At 33.0% G+C, this 18,710-nt stretch overlaps 3 protein-coding genes across 27 annotated transcripts; 1 reads left to right on the top strand and 2 right to left on the bottom strand.

The window, feature by feature from the left end:
- Positions 1-1,891: 1,891 nt before the first annotated feature.
- On the bottom strand, positions 1,892-4,152 carry LOC101203105 (pentatricopeptide repeat-containing protein At3g22470, mitochondrial). 2 transcript variants are annotated; one of them, XM_011660948.2, is made up of 2 exons: positions 2,712-4,152; positions 1,892-2,501 (listed from the first exon to the last, which is right to left on the bottom strand). In XM_011660948.2, exons 1-2 carry the CDS (start codon positions 4,057-4,059, stop codon positions 2,104-2,106), a joined length of 1,746 nt encoding a protein of 581 aa, XP_011659250.2. In that variant the 5' UTR covers positions 4,060-4,152; the 3' UTR covers positions 1,892-2,103. The 2 variants fall into 2 exon arrangements, with proteins under 2 accessions (XP_011659250.2, XP_011659251.1); XM_011660949.2 differs by having other exon boundaries at positions 1,892-3,254; positions 3,786-4,151.
- A 2,309-nt stretch (positions 4,153-6,461) lies between these two features.
- On the top strand, positions 6,462-11,631 carry LOC101202866. Of its 23 annotated transcripts, XR_004218199.1 has the most exons (7): positions 6,462-6,618; positions 6,719-6,814; positions 7,335-8,575; positions 8,682-8,728; positions 9,827-10,232; positions 10,389-10,666; positions 10,986-11,631. XR_004218199.1 is itself a non-coding variant. In XM_011660947.2 (6 exons), the coding sequence occupies exons 1-6, from the start codon at positions 6,512-6,514 to the stop codon at positions 11,019-11,021; spliced, it is 621 nt and encodes a 206-aa protein (XP_011659249.2). In that variant the 5' UTR covers positions 6,463-6,511; the 3' UTR covers positions 11,022-11,631. The 23 variants fall into 23 exon arrangements, 2 of the variants coding, with proteins under 2 accessions (XP_011659249.2, XP_011659248.2); XR_004218202.1 differs by lacking the exon at positions 7,335-8,575 and having other exon boundaries at positions 9,872-10,232; XR_004218201.1 differs by lacking the exon at positions 7,335-8,575.
- Positions 11,632-13,406: 1,775 nt separating this feature from the next.
- LOC101223137 lies at positions 13,407-18,225 on the bottom strand. 2 transcript variants are annotated; one of them, XM_011660944.2, is made up of 5 exons: positions 17,816-18,225; positions 15,943-17,433; positions 14,937-15,340; positions 13,810-13,879; positions 13,407-13,678 (listed from the first exon to the last, which is right to left on the bottom strand). In XM_011660944.2, the coding sequence occupies exons 2-5, from the start codon at positions 17,232-17,234 to the stop codon at positions 13,618-13,620; spliced, it is 1,827 nt and encodes a 608-aa protein (XP_011659246.1). In that variant the 5' UTR covers positions 17,235-17,433; positions 17,816-18,225; the 3' UTR covers positions 13,407-13,617. The 2 variants fall into 2 exon arrangements, with proteins under 2 accessions (XP_011659246.1, XP_004148966.1); XM_004148918.3 differs by having other exon boundaries at positions 17,866-18,224.
- Positions 18,226-18,710: the final 485 nt, after the last annotated feature.

The raw sequence follows: 18,710 nt of genomic DNA, 5'->3' as shown, positions 1-18,710 counted from the left end.
TGAACTTTTCCAGTTTATTATCATTGGTTTGGTTCAATTGTCTTAGCAGAATTTGAATCGAAGTGACAACTTTCATTATTTTACACAACAAGTGAAATGAGGACGTTTTTACTAGTTTAATTGTGAGAAATTCGAAGGCAAAACACAAGTTTCATAGGGTTATCATATTGCAAAAGTGCTTCTCTTGAAGCAGACAACTTCTATGGGATCATCTGAGGATTCTTCTCTTGATACTCTCATTATGTACTTAGGCAAAACGTAGATGAGGTTCATACTTAATTGAATCCATGCGGCGTTCAGAAACAAATCCATGAACTCGAAATATATATATATATATGTGTGTGAACTTTATTTACTTTCTAATAATATATTATTCAGTATAGCAAAAACCATTAAACTCTTCTTAATCCTTTTTTTTTTACTACATGTTGTAAATAGTTTTATTTTCTAATTATCCATCACAATTTCTCTATTGAATTAAAATTAAAACTACAATATTTCTATTAAATATATTAATTAATCAAAATTAAAACTACAATATTTCTATTAAATATATTAATTAATCAAAATTAAAACTACAATATTTCTATTAAATATATTAATTAGTTAGTTTTTATTATAAATTACGCAACTGCGAATATTTAGAATTAAAATTATAATAGGTTCATAATTATTTTTGTATCCATATATAGAATGATATTTATTCTTCAATTAATCAAATTTATTTCTATTATATAAGATTGTCAAACTTAGTTTCATAAATTAAATTTAAAATATTTTTTTGTTCAAAAAATTCTGATCGTATTCCTATGCACAGATCTTATGTATCTGCATCAATTTTTATTCCTTCGTATGGGATTTAAAGAATTGGAGATGAGAAACTTGGATTAGTACAATTCCAATGCATCACTTCCAATAATGAAAGCACACAAAATAATGTAATAAACATAAACTTTGCTCTCAAAATTACTCCCACGCCAAAACAGATTAACACTATCATTCATCCAAGCAGTTCAAAAAAACAAATCAAAGCATCCAAATCCAAAGTCTTAAAAGAGTTTAAATGCTCCTATAGTCTAAATGCTCCTATGGCCATTGACTTACTTCAAAAAGCTTCTTGACAAAGGCAACCGGCTTCCTTGCTAAACTCCTATAATATTTAAGTACTACGTTCTACGTTCTTGTTTTTGTTCATTCTAGTTTTTGTACTTTTGAAATATTCATTTTAGTTCCTATACTTTCAACTTTAGTTCACTTTAGTCCTTTGAACTTTTAACTTTGGTTCATTTTGGTTCTCAAACTTTTAAAAAGTAATAACTTTTTATCACTTAGAAATGAAAATGAATCGACTAAAATGGTCATTTTTTAAAAGTATGAGTACTAAAATGTAAAATGAACCAGCCAATGTGAATCAAAGCTATTAAGTTAACTTGAATATCTTCAACTAATTCAAATGCTGAAACTCAATCAAATACATAGAAATTTAATAGTCCAATGGAATTTTACCCAACCGTAACAACAAATCTACACTGAGTTTCAATTGTAGAAATAAGGCGGCTAATGCAGATTAATTACTATATAGACCCATGTAAGTATTGGAATCTCTTTTCTACTCTTCACACAAGAAAAGAAAAAGGACCTTCAAGCATCTGCACAACTGCATATCATCCCAATTCAATTTACATAATAAAATCTAGGAAGGAAAGAAAAAAAGAAGGAAGCTACATAAAATTAAAAGATAACAAGAAATTAACATTATTTTCTTAATCAACAAACAAACTAATGAATGATGGTGGGTTTATTAGTATGTTTTTTGAAATGGTGAAAGGATGCTTAATGAATGACTAAAGACATGTTATCAAAATGAGTTTGAACATGATAATAATGTTCATTTGGTAAAAAATATACTTATCTATTCCATGTTGGTTGATGAATATGATCCTCCTGAAACTCAAACAATGCAAATTAGAAATCACGATGAAAGAATCCATAAAGCCAAGCAATCTACCATGACAAAAATTGGAGTATAGTGGGAATGTCCATGAAAAATGATGTATCGTTCCTTTTTGAAAGCTGATTAGAAATTTTCAAATCATATAGCTCCTAATGAGTCATCAATAAGTGTTTATCAACGCCCTTTTGGATGGGAAACCTTGGAAGCAAGTGTAGACATTCTTGATATTTTTCATCTTTGGAAAGCATGTCTACAACTATGGAGCAAGTGATGGCATCTGGTGACACATCCTTCTGAGCCATCCTATGGAGAAGTTGAACCACCTCCTCTAATTTATTACTTTCATAGAAACCACGCATAAGTGTATTGTAAGTAATAATGTCGGGGGTACAACCATTTGCTTCCATCTTTTGAATCAAAACATTTGCCTTATCTACTTGTCCCTCTCTACAAAATCCATGGATCATAATGGTATAAGTCACAACATTTGGTTCATGCCCTTCGTTGGACAGTTTTTCGAAAAGCTCCCAAGCAGTTTCGAGTTTTCCTGCTTTGCATAGGCCATCGATTAGACAATTCAAGTTTTCAATTTCCAACTTGAAGTTGGATGATTTTAGCTCAGTAAAAAGTTTCATTGCTTCAAATAAACAATCATTCTTACACAACCCATCTAAGAAAATACCATATGTATATGAATTTTCAGCAATACCATGAGCTTTCATTACACTGAATAGCTTCTTTGCATCATCAACCTTACCTGCCAAAAAAATCCCCTTTAACAAGGAATCATATGTTATCACATTTGGCCTCTTTCCCACTAGGAGCATTTCATTGTAAAGCTTCATTGCCTCTTCCACCTTCAAAGTTTTAGAATACCCATTAATTAGCACATTGTAAGAAATCACATCAGGTTCGCATCCCTTGCTTGGCATGCTAACAAATAATTCCCTCGCACTGTTAAGATCACCAACCATACAAAATCCCTCAATCAATGAATTATAAGTAACCAAATCAGGAACAATACCGCTCTCAATCATCACTCCTAGCAACTTCTTAGCCTCAATAACCTTTCCTTCCTTGCAAAGAGTATCAATCAACACATTAAATGTGACCATATCTGGTTGAAGACCTTGATCCAGCATCTCATCTAACAAACGTTTAGACTCCTCCCACTTTCCAGCACAACAAAATCCATGAATCAAGGAGTTATACGAAATGATACTGGGAATCATTCCCTGAGTTTTCATTTCCTCAAAAAGTTGTTTTGCCTCGTCTTCACGTCCAACCTTACAAAGCCCATCTACGATGATATTATAGGTAATAACATTAGGCTTACAATTAATCTCATATCGACTAATGTCATTGAGCATTTCTTGATGCAACTTAAGTGCAATGTTAATATTCCCGGTTCCGCATAGCCCCTTGATCAAAGTCCCATAAGTAACCACATCTGGCGTACAACCTAATTTTTGCATTCTGAGAAATAACCGTGTGGCTTCACTAATCCTATGCTCCATACACAATCCCTTAATCAAGGTGTTATATGTGACTATATTAGGACTATAACCTCTCCTTAAAATCCCCGCAAAGGCCGCAAAACCTTCGCGAAGCCGATTCACATTACAAAGGCAATTCAACAATATATTCAGAGTGCAGCGATCAGACGAAAGTCCAGATAGACGCATTTGATTATAGAGAGAAAAAACTTGAGAGTAATGCTTAATCTTAGCAAGTCCGGAAAGAAGGTGATTGAAAGAAGATAAGGAAGGGGTAGGAGTTGAACGCATCATTAGGTGAAAGAAATGCAATGCATGAGTTGCAGTAACGTTACCTGTCTTGCAATGGCGTAGGAAGAAAGCAATTTGGGGATTTGGTGATGGAATTGCTGAGGAGTGAGTAAATAGAGAGGAGAGGTTAGAGTTACGAATGGAAGAAGCAGAAGGTACAGTGTTTGAAGTTGAAGCCATGTTTGATTGATGAGAGAAAGTATTCGATTTCAGATTTTGAGAAGAGAGGTTAGAAATGTTTGGGTTTGGGAGAGTGATTGAGTCTTTCTTCCGTGACCTAACACCTCCTTCTGATGTAAAAAGAGGGATGACATTCATCCATGGAATACCTCCATTCTCACCTTCTCAGAGTTGTTGGCCCAAAATTAACAACGCCCGTAAGGATCCCTCCAAAATATGATCATAAATCAAAGAACGAAACACCGACTTTACTCAATTTCTATTCATTTTCTTAAATAAGATTTCCATATTTTTATTCACCATTTTAACCCTCACATTAATTATAAATAATATTTATTATGTATCTAAAAACTTACCTAGTGTATTAAATAAAAATTAATTTAAATTTCATTTACTTTTAGGGTTTAGGGTATTTTATATTACTTCACATATTTTTGTAGGTCATATATTACAATTAGTGTGCTGCATATACTAAGGGAAAACAAATGATGGTTGTAAATTGGGGTATTTACGTTATGTAAAATACTTGATTACTAACTCCAATTATTATTTTAGGCGAATGCAAGTTTGACGAATGAAAGTTTCAATGAGGAAGATTATTCAGACATGAAGTCTAAAGATGAAGCATGTCCAACAAAGGAACCAAAGAATTTCGAGGACTATTCCAGCACGAAATTTGAAGATGATGCAGATTCAACAAAGGAACCAAAGGTTTTCTAGGGGGAAAATGTATTTTTGCATTACCCACAAAATAATGAACTGAATGTCATCATTATTTTTTTGGTAGTGTTAGAATTTGTATTTATGGAAAATTTACCATAAATTTTTCTTTTTCTTTGCCCTTTGCATTCTATTCAAGTTCCCTCAATTGTACCTTTGTAATTATTAGAAAAATAATAAAACTAAAATATTGTGGTTTTTCTTTCGATTCTTGGGTTTTCATGTAAGCCTCGTGTTCGTGTTAATTGCTTTTAATATATAGGATCAGCAACTTTTGTTGAGAAAAAAAATGAAAAAAATATAAAGGTATGTAAAAAAAGTCCATCAAAACACATCTTCTACACACGAAGGGATTCCAACTAAGTAATATGTTACCAAGAGTATAATTAGAAAAATAATTCATCCCTATCCCAACCTCCAAACACTCTATTGTTCATTCCCCTCAAATATCGCATAGCTAACCACAAGAAACGACCACCCTCTGAAAGGCAAGTAGAGGAGGAACTCCTCGATCACCGCATGAATATCCCTTGGACCAACATTCTGTACATCAAACACCTATAGGAAGCAACTCAACACAGTCCTTCATAACAATGCTGGCAATCCCCCATATATATATAAAAAGAACTAAACTCATACCCACATGCAATGCTTTCTTCTATAAACTTGTTGTATCACATAGAATTTGTAGTAGTTTGAGATTTTGACCTTGCAGGTTCTCATGGAAAATACTCCCAACTTTTTTACCGCTACTTGAAGAACCTCTGTCGTTGCTAATGCCCATTTAACTGCTTCCTTAGCCTGCGGGGCTGCCAATATTGCACATTTTTGTGCTTCTTGTGTTCATGATCGTGCATATAATGTCCTTTGCATCGTGCTGCTCTGTATTGATAAGGCCAATTCTTTAATTAATCAATTTATTACCATTCTATAAGATTGTCAAATTTAGTTTCATAAATTAAATATAAAATATTTTTTTGTTCAATTTTTTTTATTGTATTCCCGTGTACAACCAAATACATAAACAAATAATACATTATACGTATTTGCATCAAATTTTTTTTGCTTAGTATTGAATTTAAAGAATGGCATATGAGAAATTTGGATCAGTACAACTCGAATGCATCAATATCACTTCCAATAATAAAAGCACACAAAATAATGTAATAAACATAAACTTTGCTCTCAAAATTCCTCCCACACCAAAACGGATGAACACTATAATTCATCAAGCAGTACAATAAACAGACCAATGCATCAAAATCCAAAGTCTTAAAAGGGTCTAAATGCTCCTAAGGCCATTGGCTTGCTTCGAAAAGCTTCTTCCTAAAGGCCACTGGCCTCCTTTGCTAAACCCCTTCAATTAATATTTTTAAATATTAAGTTATTTACTATGTTTGGGTTGTTTTTGTTCATTTTGATACTTATACCTTTGAAATATTCATCTTAGTCTCTGTACTTTCAACTTTAGTTCATTTTAGTCCTTAAACTTTTAACTTTGGTTAATTTTGGTTCTCAAACTTTTAAAAAGTAATAAAAATGAATCTACTAAAATGGTCCTTTTTAAAAAGTATCATATGTTAACGATTTCAGTTCATATACTAATTTTAGCGGTAGTTTTTTTCTTTTCTTTTTAGGTCCAAGAGTATTTTTAAAATAAAATTTTAACCATTTTCATACAAAAAAATCTAAAATCTAAATATTTTTAAAATGAAAATTTGAAGAGCTTTAGAGGTAAATTAAAGGGATATTTTTTATAATTTAAAACCAATATTCTAATTAGACCATTTTGATTTATGATTTTTTTTACTTAGAGTACTTTTGGTGGCAGCAAAAATTGGAAGATTGGGTGCTGAAAAAACGACGGTAGATGACGGAAGAAATGGGCAGTGCCCCAAACCCAAACACTTCCGATCTGTACGCTCTCCTCTCAACATTTTTTCTCATCAATCGAGCATGGCTTCAACTTCGAAGACGGTACCTTCCGCTTCTTCCATTGTTAAACCTAACCTCTCTTCCTCTCTATTTACTCACTCTCCTACCATTCCATCATCAAATCCCCATTTTTCATCTGCAGTTCATCACAAATCCCTAAATGTATCGCCCCAAAATTTCAATACACCCATTTCGTTTCAACAGCAGCTTTCAATGTTCCTACACAATTGCAAGACAGGTAACATTACTGCAACTCAAGCCTTCCAATTCTTTCACCTGATGATGTATTCAAATCCTACCCCTCCCTTATCTTCTTTCACTCATTTACTTTCTGGACTTGCTAAGATTAAGCATTACTCTCAAGTATTTTACCTCTATAATCAAATGCGTCTATCTGGAATTTCACCTGATTGCTGCACTCTGAATATATTGTTGAATTGCCTTTGTAATGTGAATCGGGTTGGCGAAGGTCTTGCGGTCATGGCAGGGATTTTAAGGAGAGGTTACATTCCTGATATAGTCACATATACCACCTTAATTAAGGGCTTGTGTATGGAGCACAGGATTAGTAAAGCCGCACTCTTATTTACAAGAATGCAAAAGTTAGGTTGTACGCCTAATGCGATTACTTATGGGACTTTAATGAAGGGGCTTTGTCGAACAGGAAATATTAGCATCGCACTTAAGTTGCATCAGGAAATGCTCAATGACAGTAGTCTATATGGGATTAATTTTAAGCCTGTTGTTATTTCCTACAGTATCATCATAGATGCGCTTTGTAAGGATAGACGGGAAGACGAGGCAAGAGATCTTTTCGAGGAAATGAAAGTTCAAGGAATGACCCCCACTGTCATTTCATATACCTCTTTGATTCATGGATTTTGTTGTGGTGGAAAGTGGGAGGAGGCTAAACGTTTATTCAATGAGATGGTGAATCAAGGTGTTCAACCAAACGTGGTCACATTTAATGTGTTGATTGATGTGCTTTGCAAGGAAGGAAAGGTTATTGAGGCTAAGGATTTGCTAGAGGTAATGATTCAAAGAGGCATCGTTCCTAATTTGCTTACTTATAATTCATTGATTGAGGGGTTTTGTTTGGTTGGTGATCTTAATAGTGCGAGGGAATTATTTGTTAGCATGCCAAGTAAGGGATGTGAACCTGATGTGATTTGCTACACTGTGCTAATTAATGGGTATTGTAAAACCTCGAAGGTTGAAGAAGCAATGAAGCTTTACAATGGAATGCTTCAAGTGGGAAAGAGGCCAGATGTGAAAACATATGGTGCCTTGTTAACAGGGCTTTTTCAGGGAGGCAAGGTTGGTGATGCAAAGAAGCTATTTGGTGTCATGAAAGTTTATGGTATTCCCGGGGATTTATATATATATGGTATTTTCTTAAATGGGCTGTGTAAGAATGGTTGTTTATTTGAAGCGATGGAACTTTTCAATAAGTTAAAATCATACAACATTAAATTGGACATTGAATGCTTTAATTGTCTAATTGATGGCCTATGCAAAGCAGGGAAACTTGAAACTGCTTGGGAGCTATTTGAAAAACTACCCCAAGAAGAGCTTCAACCAGATGTTGTGACTTATAATATTATGATCCATGAGTTTTGCAGAGGGGGACAAGTAGTTAAGGCAAATATTCTATTTCAAAAGATGGAAAAAAATGGTTGTACACCCGATAAAATTACTTATGCTACACTGATACGAGGTTTCTTTGAAAGTAAAAAATTAGAGAAGGTGGTTGAACTTCTTCATATGATGGTTCAAAGGGATGTATCGCTAGATGTCAACATTTTGCGCCATAATCGTAGGCATGCCTTGCAAAATTGAAAAATATCAAGCATGTCTAGACTTGCTTCCAAGGTTTCCTGTCCAAGAGCGTTAATGTTGATAATATAACACTTATTGGTAGACTCATTAGGGGCTAATGAGTTGTAAATTTCTAATCAACTGCAAGAAGAAACGAATCATTGTTTTATGGACTTGATGGGTATTCACTTCTTTTTCTTCTCTGTTCCATTTCTTAGTATTGTAGATTGCTGGCCTTTATAGATCCCTTCACTTTGATTTTTTGATATGTGTTATTGGGATTTCAGGAGGATCATCTTCATCAATAGCACGTTAGCCTGCATGGAACAAATAAGTATGTTCTCTTAGTCTTCATTGAATCTATCTTTATGTTCTTCACTATTCATTGGTTGTCTGATTTAGTTTACTGAATCATGATTGATTGTTGATGTAATCAAATGTGCAATTTGACAATCATTGCATCCAAATTCAAGTATAAGAAAACAAGATAGTGTTGAAGATCATCGAAGTGATGAGAACCATGATAACTATTAGATTGAGGATTATTGTTGTATTCTATTAAAATTATGGGAATGTTTGGAGCAAAGACTGGAGTTTTCATGAGGCCCCCAATATAAGAATTTAATACGACATGCAATAAATGTTTTTTTAATTGTGGGCCCATGAACTTTTTGGCAAGAGTGGAGTTAGCAACTCTACTTAGGTTGACCGAGTTTCACTTATTCAAATGACCTATAAGAATTACCATTTTAGAATGATACGCACGTGTGACAATGTGAGTTTTCAATGTAAGAAAGGGGGATGGATCTTTGGAAGAGGATTTGCTTTGATTATTTCCCCTATTTGGAGTGCCTTTTGGCCCAATTGTAAAATATATTAAATTAAATTATTGCCAACATGAAATTTGAGATATGAACTTGCCACAAATAGGAACCCTCTCTTCCACACCGCCAATCTCGTAAGGACTTTCTCACAAATAGGATCCCGAAAGGACAAGTTCTCGGATTGACCCCAAAGGAAGCCCGGGTAGTAAGTAGGGAAGGAGCCAACCTCACAATCAAACACCTCCACCCAACTCTGCAACTTGACATGATCAGCATTAATTACAAAAATAGTGCACTTGCTCCTATCAATTTCTAGCCTAGACATATCGTCATAGCCACCATATGGTTGAGCATGAGGAAGGACTCCTCTTTTCCAGAACAAAATAACATCGTATCATCTGCAAATTAAAGGTGCGATAAGGCAACTTCATTCCTTCCAATCTCCATGTTTCATTTTTAGAATCACTGGTTATATTCTATGAAGTGGATTAGATTACACAACGATTCTGGTTGGTTGTACTAAAAAAATATATTAATGATGTTATATACTTTTACTTTTTTTTCTCTTTAATATTTGTGTTTAACACTTGCTATTTTGTGACCGGTAGTACTGACTGTTAGACCTCCAACCTTCATACTCATACTTAAAAAAGAAGGGCATGAAGGGAAATTCACAGAAGGATTCAGCAAGGGAGCTCATTGGAGAGGGAGAAAACACCTGAGGACCCCCTAAATCACTAATATAAAAGGGAATGTTCTGGGATTGCTGAAGTAGGTTTTCTTTTGGGTAAAAAGCTGATAGCTTTTAGGGAGAGGTTGCCAGCCTTCTCGAAGGAGCTGGATTGTTTCTTTTACTGATATTGTGTTATTTTCTTTTTATGCTTTCTTCTTACTTTAATATTAGCTTGTGGAGCTCTTTTGGATTATTATTCAAGGAGTTTTTGAGTTTCAGGTTGGAGACTCCTAACACTTACCTCATGGGTGGACTTGGGTAGTGAGAGCCACGTTTTGATGGTAAAAGAAATGGTGAAAATTGACTTTCTTTATTGTTGATATTATCATGTTAATCAAAATTTTGTTTCTGTGAGGAGCTGATGTTCTTGTTGTTTTTTTTTAACCAAGAGATTGTGCTTATCTATTGCTAATTTAGTCATGTTTGCCTGAAATCAGGATAGATGGGAACAGCCTCTGTGCAATGTCTGATTAACAGTATTTCCAGATTCATTCATCTAGTTTCATGCCACACTACAAAGCCTTTGCCTCTTCCCAAGAAATGCAGAAATCTCGTTGTTGTCTTAAAACTTCTGAAAGTCGTCCTTGATGATGTCATTAACCTCAAACTCTCTTCAGATGAGTTACTTTATCGTGAATGTGAGTCACTGGATGCAGCTGTATATGAAGCTCGAGAATTCATCGAAAAATGGTGTCTGAAGACAGCAAAATTTACAGTGAGTTACCTTTTGAGAACTAGCCATATTTCAGTTCTTTCTCAGATTTTATATTAGATTTCTTTTTCCTTTTTCTAAATAACTAAGTTGTTTGTACTTCGGTACAAGTCCTTTTTCATTTTATCAATGAAAATCCTTGTTTCCATTTCAAAAATAAATTAATAATAATATTAACTAAGCTGTTTGGAGTAGGAAACACTTGGCTTGAACTTTTTCTCTCTTATTTTGAAATAAAAGTTCTCATGATTTTGATACATCTTTTCTCATAATTTTCTGCTTATTTGATAAGAATGATATTGACATTTAATGGACTGTCCAGAAATGTCTTGAAGGCCTTCAATCATGGAAGCTATGAAGGATTGGTATCGACCCAAACTCTGACACCTTCTAAAACTGATCAAAGCATTTCATTTGACGTCAAATCGTTGCTGAACACAACAATGCGAAGGAGGAACTACATCACATCAACCAGATTATGGATCTAGTTATCCTTATACAAGATTGGATGGTTAGAAAGGACTACTTCCGTGGGATAGATGGAGTCCCGATTCCTTCGTAATTTCACTGCCCATTGCCATTAGAACTGATGGCTTGATCCAGTAATTGTGGCATATTTGGATTGATAGCGGGTTAAACATTTGGCCGAACACTCATCAGATGCGCACACATACTAATCTCGTTCCCAACCACACCATTAAAGCCATGGTATTGAATTGGTGCGATGAAAACAAATTGAACTTTAATTTGAATGGAAGTGATAACTTCCATTATTTTATACACTAGTATTTCAACTGGAGGGCCATTATCTGAAATTGAAAAGGGTTCTGAAAAACAGAATGAGGACGTTTTTAGTAGTTCAATTGGGTGGAAATTCCAATGAAGGTTGGAGGAACGAAACAGAAAAGTTGGATCAGCCCTCCCCTCAGCAATCATATATATCTACAGCAGAAGCGTATTAGCCTCCAGGGCCTAGCATTTATTACATTTGATGAAGGTATAAAATACAACGTGAAGGCTAAATTATAAAAATTATAATAAATAAATAAAAAACTCCTAAACTTTGTATTTTGTGGAAAAAATGTTTCTAAATTTTCAAGAATATTCTTATGGATGCAAACTGTTAAAAGCTTTGTTTTAAAAATAATCAAACTACTAACCATTTTCATAAATATCTTTATAACTTAAAAGAAAAAATTTAAAGATAGTTTCATTAATCCAATTTTTATATCAAATGTTTTAACACTCAAAATAAAAATCAAAATTTTAAGTTAAAATTATAGTTTTAAATTTTAATCAATATGTTGTATTTTTAAATTTGCATGAGTTTGATATCGATAGAAGAAGATAATCAATATAATTGCATCTTAAAAAGATTTACGAATCACACAAAAATAAGGGGAAAATTGCTATGAATAACACAAAAAAATAAAACTATTTATAAAATAAAACTTTTTACAAAATAAAACAAAAATAAATTTAAATGGATGGTAAAGAGTTGATGAATTTTGTTATATTTTATAAATAGTTTCAATGTTTTTGCTATTTTTTAAAAATGAACAGAAAGAAAATAAACATAAAAATGGCATTAATATACTTAATAGATATGTTGACTTATTTGAAAATAATAAAATATTTATTTAATAATTTAATTTTTTAATTTAAGAAATATCTCTCGAAACCGAACTTTTTTAAAAAAAAAACTTAACACTTTGAAATATCTATCATCATTAAAATTTTTAAATCATGGTTAAAACGTAAAATTTGACAATGTTTCCAAATAAAATTTTCTCTTTAAAATATACTAAAACAATAATTAGTCCAAAAAAATTCAATAATATATCTATCAAATTATCACTTAATGTTAAAAGCCGAATACATTTTTTATTTGACAATTAACTGTATATTAATTGTTGTGTTCGTTATTTATCCTATATATTAATAGTCAAATAACTAAAAATTATTATTTTAACCTAAAATTTAGATTCTATTTTGATTAATAAAAAAAATTACAAAAAATTTAGATAGAGTATTTTTTAAAACTTTTTTAAGCATAAGAATATTTAAGAAACTTTTTCAATAATTCAAGGGTATTTTTTAAAAAGTTTAATGATTTTCATCCAACAATATTTTTAAATCATTTTAAAAAGTTAAAAAACATTTTTTTAACTTTAAAAAGTTTAAAAACATTTTTTTAACTTTAAAAAGTTTAAAAACATTTTTTTAACTTTAAAAAGTTTAAAGGTCTTTCTGATGCTTTTTGTAATTTAACAAACTCGAATCCTTTCCAAAAAAATATTCAAATATGTTTGAAATCAATCAACTCTACGAATAGAGAAGTGTTAATGGTTAGAACTTAGAATCTAAGTAGGAAACATAAAATTGATTATGTTGGCACCTAAGTCACGCTTAGAATGGAAAATTACACAAAGTTCCTAAAAAGTGCATTAGTGATACTTTCAATCTAGAAACAAAGTTCTGATTCTTCGTTCTTTGTACATAGAGACTTTGAAACTTTGATAATACTAATGTGCTTCGAGAAATAATGAAAGTACCTCATGAAAACACTTCTAAATTTGAAGTTTGTATCAAAATCAAACTATCTTTCAAAAATAACCTTAAAATATTGTTCTTTTAACTTAACCAAAATTCTTAAATATTATTTTTAAAAAAAATCATATTGTGTTTATAAACTTTGTCGATTTCATATATTACTTTTATCCTTTCATCGTTTACATACATAGGATAGAACTTTTTGGCGATACTTATTAGAGGGTTAAACTCCATCATTTTGACATTTAAGGTTAAGAATACAACATTAATCTAAGTTTGAGGTTCAATTTGAAGTAATGGCAACAATTATATAAAATGTTGTTCTAACTAAATAACTTAACACTATATTCTCCTAACGCAATTATACATTGACAAATAAAAATGATGGATGCTTCAGCCATTTACCTACGAAATTTTGGTCGGACACTAATCGTTCCAGGCCTTGTCTGTTCGAAACGGTACCTGCAAATTATCAAGTGGTAGAATCTATAAACATCTTTACCCTCTCTCTTTTTTGGATAAAATCAACATGAGCAAAAAAAAAAAAACGGTTTCATTCAATGACACTAACAAAAACTTATGTAAAAACTCACCCATTTTCAGTAAGAAAACTTGCCACAGCCTTTGGTAGAGCAGCTTCCCCCTTGCTATGTTTACCTATACCTTCAGGAACGAATAAAACATAACCGGCAAATGTCATTTTTTTTTCTAAATCTAGGACACAAATAAGACAAGGATGTGTTTGTTAAGATATATTTCATTTTTATACAAGAAGAAAACTCAAAGTAAATGGGTTGATGCATTTGTATGCTTAAAAATTCAGTTTGATGTGTTTCTCACTCAATTTCTTATTACTGTCATATGTATCCTTTTTATCTACTCAACAAATGTTCTATGTGTGTCTAACGCATTAGTTGCACTAACACATGAATGATACATATCCAACAAGTATCAGAGTGTGTGTCTAAGTGTTAGACACAGACACATTAGGCAAACTACATTTAAAATTTCCAATCAACCAAATCAACCGATTGTCATATCTAATCTAATGTATATAACCCTTCTAGCCTCAGCTAAACAGATTTTTATTTTGTGCATTATTGTGTAGTGGAACCCAAAATTGTGACATGTGAACTCTACCCACCACCCCCTAACTAACGAACTACTAAGTCCTCGCATAGGTAAGAAACACCAGGGTTCTAGTGTTCCCATCAAAACTGTTCTAATAGGAAACCTCATGTTGCTGGATGGTTTGACCATTCAGTTGTAAAATAAACAACTCGAAAACTTATCTTGGGTTCTGTCTACATGCCAAAACCAAGTCCTGTTCCCTTTGGAACTCCCTCCCTAACAAAAGGTTCTTTGAGGGAGTTGGGTAACAAAGTACTTTCACTTTTGATTTTTGTTTATATTGTTTTTCTGAGCCTTCCTAACTATTCTCTCAGTTTAAGTTCTAATAAAAAGGCTAGAAAGATGACAGAGTTACTAGGAAATTTTTTTTGAGATAGGAGAGCCTTGTTTTTGGAGGGTGGGGCTGAGGTAGACCAGAAAAGTATCTCCCTTTCCAAGAAGGGTTACAAAAATGCACCATTTGAAAATTAGAATATTGAGACTACTAACAAAATAACTGTAAGAAAACACAAAATAAATAGACAACCTAACTTCAAGAAAACACAAAAGTTGAAATTTGAAAGTTAAATGGCAACAGATACAAATATACCTGTTATGACTTCCAATGATGTCGGCCTATGCCTAGATGATGGTGATTCTTTGTCCAACTTTGATTCCATACAACTAAGATACTCAAGAGATGAAGCACGCTGAAATCCTTTCCTTTCAGCTTTCTTTGGAGACAAGGACCGATTGGAGGCATTCTGAGTTTCAATTTTCAGCAAGTGGTCATGCAAGGCTTGAACAGCCTCGGCTGCATGTAGCCCATGTAAGTCCAACTTCCAGAGCCCATTTTTACTATTCCTTGTTTGTAAAATTTCATTAGCTGCCTTATCATTCAACATTTTTGCAGCAAGCCATTGTTCTTCAGCTCTTGATGAATGATACTTGGCAGAAGCATGATCCTTCCTACGATAGGCATTAGTGGCTGCCCTTGAATGTTGAGATGCAGACCTATTGGTTAAAGAAAATAACAAATAACATTTGTTTATATTGAGTAAGAAATCAACTCCCATAGTGTTGATTACTTGAACTGTCTACCAAGAATATATTTTACACTACATCCAAAAATAAAACCAAAGCCACAATACTAGCAAGTCTGTCCAACATCTTTGAACATTTCTTCTAAGCATGATCACAGGATCAATTTGAATAAAAATGTAAACAATGGACTAAGAAATGTGAACTAAGATTCAATATCTCCCTAACGTGTCAACTTTCGACTACTTTCCAAAGCTTGAGGTTCAAGATAAATTAGCTCAGTACACACAGTTTGTTGTCTCCTCGTAACTCTGAAGGACACAGAGGTACAACCTATAGAAGAGATCCTCATATATATAAATTATTTAAAGCATTCTTCTCACGCAGGGTAAAAATAATTAACAAATACAAAGAACCCCACAAATCTGGTGGGGTATCACAATGATAAAAGAAGCATTAAATAAATAAACAAGTTTTATAATGCAAATTTTAACAGAAATGTTTATTAAGGGAAACAAATCAAACTGAAGTAGGAAGAACAAGTCAATTATAAAGTAGATAGAAGACTTATTTACCTCATCATTGCTATAGCATCTTTCCGATGGCTCAGGTAAATATCATCTTCTTCCCACTCAGGCTCAATAGGAACAGACTTTGAGCAACCAAGAGCTATTTTTGAATTTCCAGTATTATGAAAGGAATTTCTTTCAAAATAATCATTTGCAAACAATTTGGTATAGTCTTCTCTACTCGTATTATTATTTTGATGTATGCCTTGCACAGCCTTTACTGTGGAACTAAGGATAGGAGCATTGATCATTCTTTCTGATGCTATGCTTACATCATTATTCCCATTGCACAATAAATCATTAGCCGAATGCAGTCCTAATGTGCTTATCTCATTATTGATCTCAAAATTGTCACTTGAAACCATTGTTTTTAATAAAGTAGATGCCTCATCAAAGTTATTATTCACAGCATCCATTATATCCACAATCAAGCTAAAGTCAGCCCAAGAATGAATCTCCTTAAGCTTCCAAAAGGCCAAAACATCAGTGTTCTCTTCAACCACCTTCTTGCCACTTTGAATGCTAGAATCATCAGCTATTGTGTTCTTTGCACCATAATTTTCTGGAGAAGTCAGAGAATCGACAGAAGGAAGGGGTTCGGATGCAAAGGATCTCCCTGAACGTCCATAAACTCCGTGCAAGTTTTCATATGGTGGCAGAGAGGAACGGTTGGTTAGCATTGGTGGGAATGCTTCCAGGTCCATTTCATCTTGAAGGCCTTTATTATGTTGCTTAAGGTTAAACTCTTCCCAGCCAGGAGATTTACCTGCCATCCACAATAGATCATTAGAGGAATGCAGTCCTAAGGTACTCATCTTATTATTGATCTCTAAATTGTCGCTAGAGACCATTGTGTTTAATAAAGTAGATGCCTCATTGAAGTCATTATTTACAGCTTCCATTATATCCATAATCAAGCTAATATCAGCCCAGGGATGAAGCTCTTTAAGCTTCCAAAAGGATAAAACATCATTGGTTTCTTCAACCAGCTTCTTGCCACTTTGAATGTTGGTACCACCAAGTATCGTCTTTTTTGCACCAAAATTTCCTAATGTTGTCTTTTTTGCACCAAATTTTACGGGTAAAGTCGGAGAATCGGCCGAAGGAATGGGAGCAAGTGAGAAAGATTTCCCTGAATGACCATTAACTCCACGCAAGTTTTCACGTGGTGGCAGCGAGGAGAGGGTAGTTGACATTGGTGGGAATGGATCCCGGTCAACTTCATCCTGAAGGCCATTATTCTGTTGCTTAAGATTAAAAGCTGCCCAACCAGAAGATTTACCCCTCACCCACGACATCTTCTTCCAATGCAAGGAACTGAAAATAAAGCATATGGAGTTGAGCACCAGTGAATGAATTATAATTTCACACTCCGGGTTCAACTCAAACCCCTCCTACTATGAATAGGTCTTGAAGTTCCAATAATCCAATCCAACAATCCAATGAAACTGCAACTTGAAGAGGTAGTACAACTGGTGGAAACAGACCCGTTCATACCTAGAATATAGCAGGCAATAACTTAGAGACAAGTGAGAAATTGTTTCTTTTTCTTCTATATTAAACTGGGTATTCCTCTTGTACGGTAAATAAGTCCAAACAGTTTGGTTCGAACACAGATTCAAACATTAAGATAAAGCCACTGTCGTGGGTCAGATATCACAACAACAATATTACAAAAAATACAGCCTATTTGAGTAAAGGTAAAAAGAGTTTATCATTCCAACATTCAATTCCAAGAATCCCCACCAAAAAAGAAATAGTCAACGATCAGAAGAAACAAAAGGAAAAAAAAAAAAAAACTTTTAATCATAGATTAAACAAAGGAAGCCAGCAGAAGAAACAAATCTCAGAAAATCCATAAAAAGAAAAACAAAAATACCTTCCAGTTTCAACAAGAAAATTAGGGTTCAAACTGAAAAAAGTGCTAACCGAGTCTTCTGACTAAGTGGAATCCCCAAATCCGTCGTCTGAGCCTCTTGGGAACCGAATTTAGAAACGGAAATCCAATTGGGTGATAGAAAGTAGAGAAATTTTGGTGGGAAACGTGCAGCATAGATCGAATTCCAGAGGGGAAAAGAAAAGAGAGAAATTGGAAAATCTTGTGAGGGTATATTTCAACTTCAACCCTACCCCACATACTCTGATCGTTGACTTCGATTACGAATTCCTTCAAAAATCAAAGGACTGAAGTTAGAAATTCAATGAAGGAGATTGAATGCTTTTGGTTTTGGGTATCAAAATTCTTACTCCACCAAGTTTAATCTGACGATGGATTCTCTATATATTTCCAAGCGGTTGTTTCCGTTTCCTATGTGATTTTTACTTTTATATTCATTCTTAAAATAATTTTTTAGATCAAAATATTCTTTTACTCTAATTTTATCGTTATATTAATTTCCATAAATCTTAAATTTACTACCTTTATCTAATTTTTTTAATTTTTTGAAAAATTGTTGATTAAAAGATATATAAGCTTCATTTTATAAAATAAAAAAATAAACTAAAATATTTATCGACCGTAACAAAATAAAATATTTACAAACTATAACAAAATTTTGATTTATATCAATGATAGTCTATATATATCAATGACTATAGAGATAGCATTTGCTAAAAATTTCTCAAAATATAATATATAAGAAATTAAGAAAATTTTAAAAATTTTAAATTTATTAAATTTCTCCACTTTCTCTTTCTTTTCTTTGAATTTTTAGTTTTTACAAATCCTTTTTAGTTTTTACAAATCCACCAAAACTTCTATTTCTCGGTTCCAT

The sequence above is a fragment of the Cucumis sativus genome, chromosome 7 (genome assembly GCF_000004075.3).
Source record: "Cucumis sativus cultivar 9930 chromosome 7, Cucumber_9930_V3, whole genome shotgun sequence".
Lineage (NCBI taxonomy): Eukaryota > Viridiplantae > Streptophyta > Magnoliopsida > Cucurbitales > Cucurbitaceae > Cucumis > Cucumis sativus.
The sequence above is the reverse complement of the archived record's forward strand: the minus strand, read 5'-3'. Positions and strand labels throughout refer to the sequence as shown.

Bases quoted from the DNA above. Each gene is read 5' to 3' on its own strand.
- LOC101202866 (XM_011660946.2), top strand. From the start codon at position 6,512: ATGACGGAAGAAATGGGCAGTGCCCCAAACCCAAACACTTCCGATCTG. The intron at 6,619-6,718 runs GTACCTTCCGCT...TTTCATCTGCAG, and splicing joins TGGCTTCAACTTCGAAGACG to TTCATCACAAATCCCTAAAT. The intron at 8,729-10,170 runs GTATGTTCTCTT...TTTGAGTTTCAG, and splicing joins AGCCTGCATGGAACAAATAA to GTTGGAGACTCCTAACACTT.
- LOC101203105 (XM_011660948.2), bottom strand. From the start codon at position 4,059: ATGAATGTCATCCCTCTTTTTACATCAGAAGGAGGTGTTAGGTCACGG. The intron at 2,502-2,711 runs GTAAGGTTGATG...TATGCAAAGCAG, and splicing joins AAAGGGGATTTTTTTGGCAG to GAAAACTCGAAACTGCTTGG.
- LOC101223137 (XM_011660944.2), bottom strand. From the start codon at position 17,234: ATGTCGTGGGTGAGGGGTAAATCTTCTGGTTGGGCAGCTTTTAATCTT. The intron at 15,341-15,942 runs GTAAATAAGTCT...TTTAACCAATAG, and splicing joins GATGCTATAGCAATGATGAG to GTCTGCATCTCAACATTCAA. The intron at 13,679-13,809 runs GTGAGTTTTTAC...GATAATTTGCAG, and splicing joins AGTTTTCTTACTGAAAATGG to GTACCGTTTCGAACAGACAA.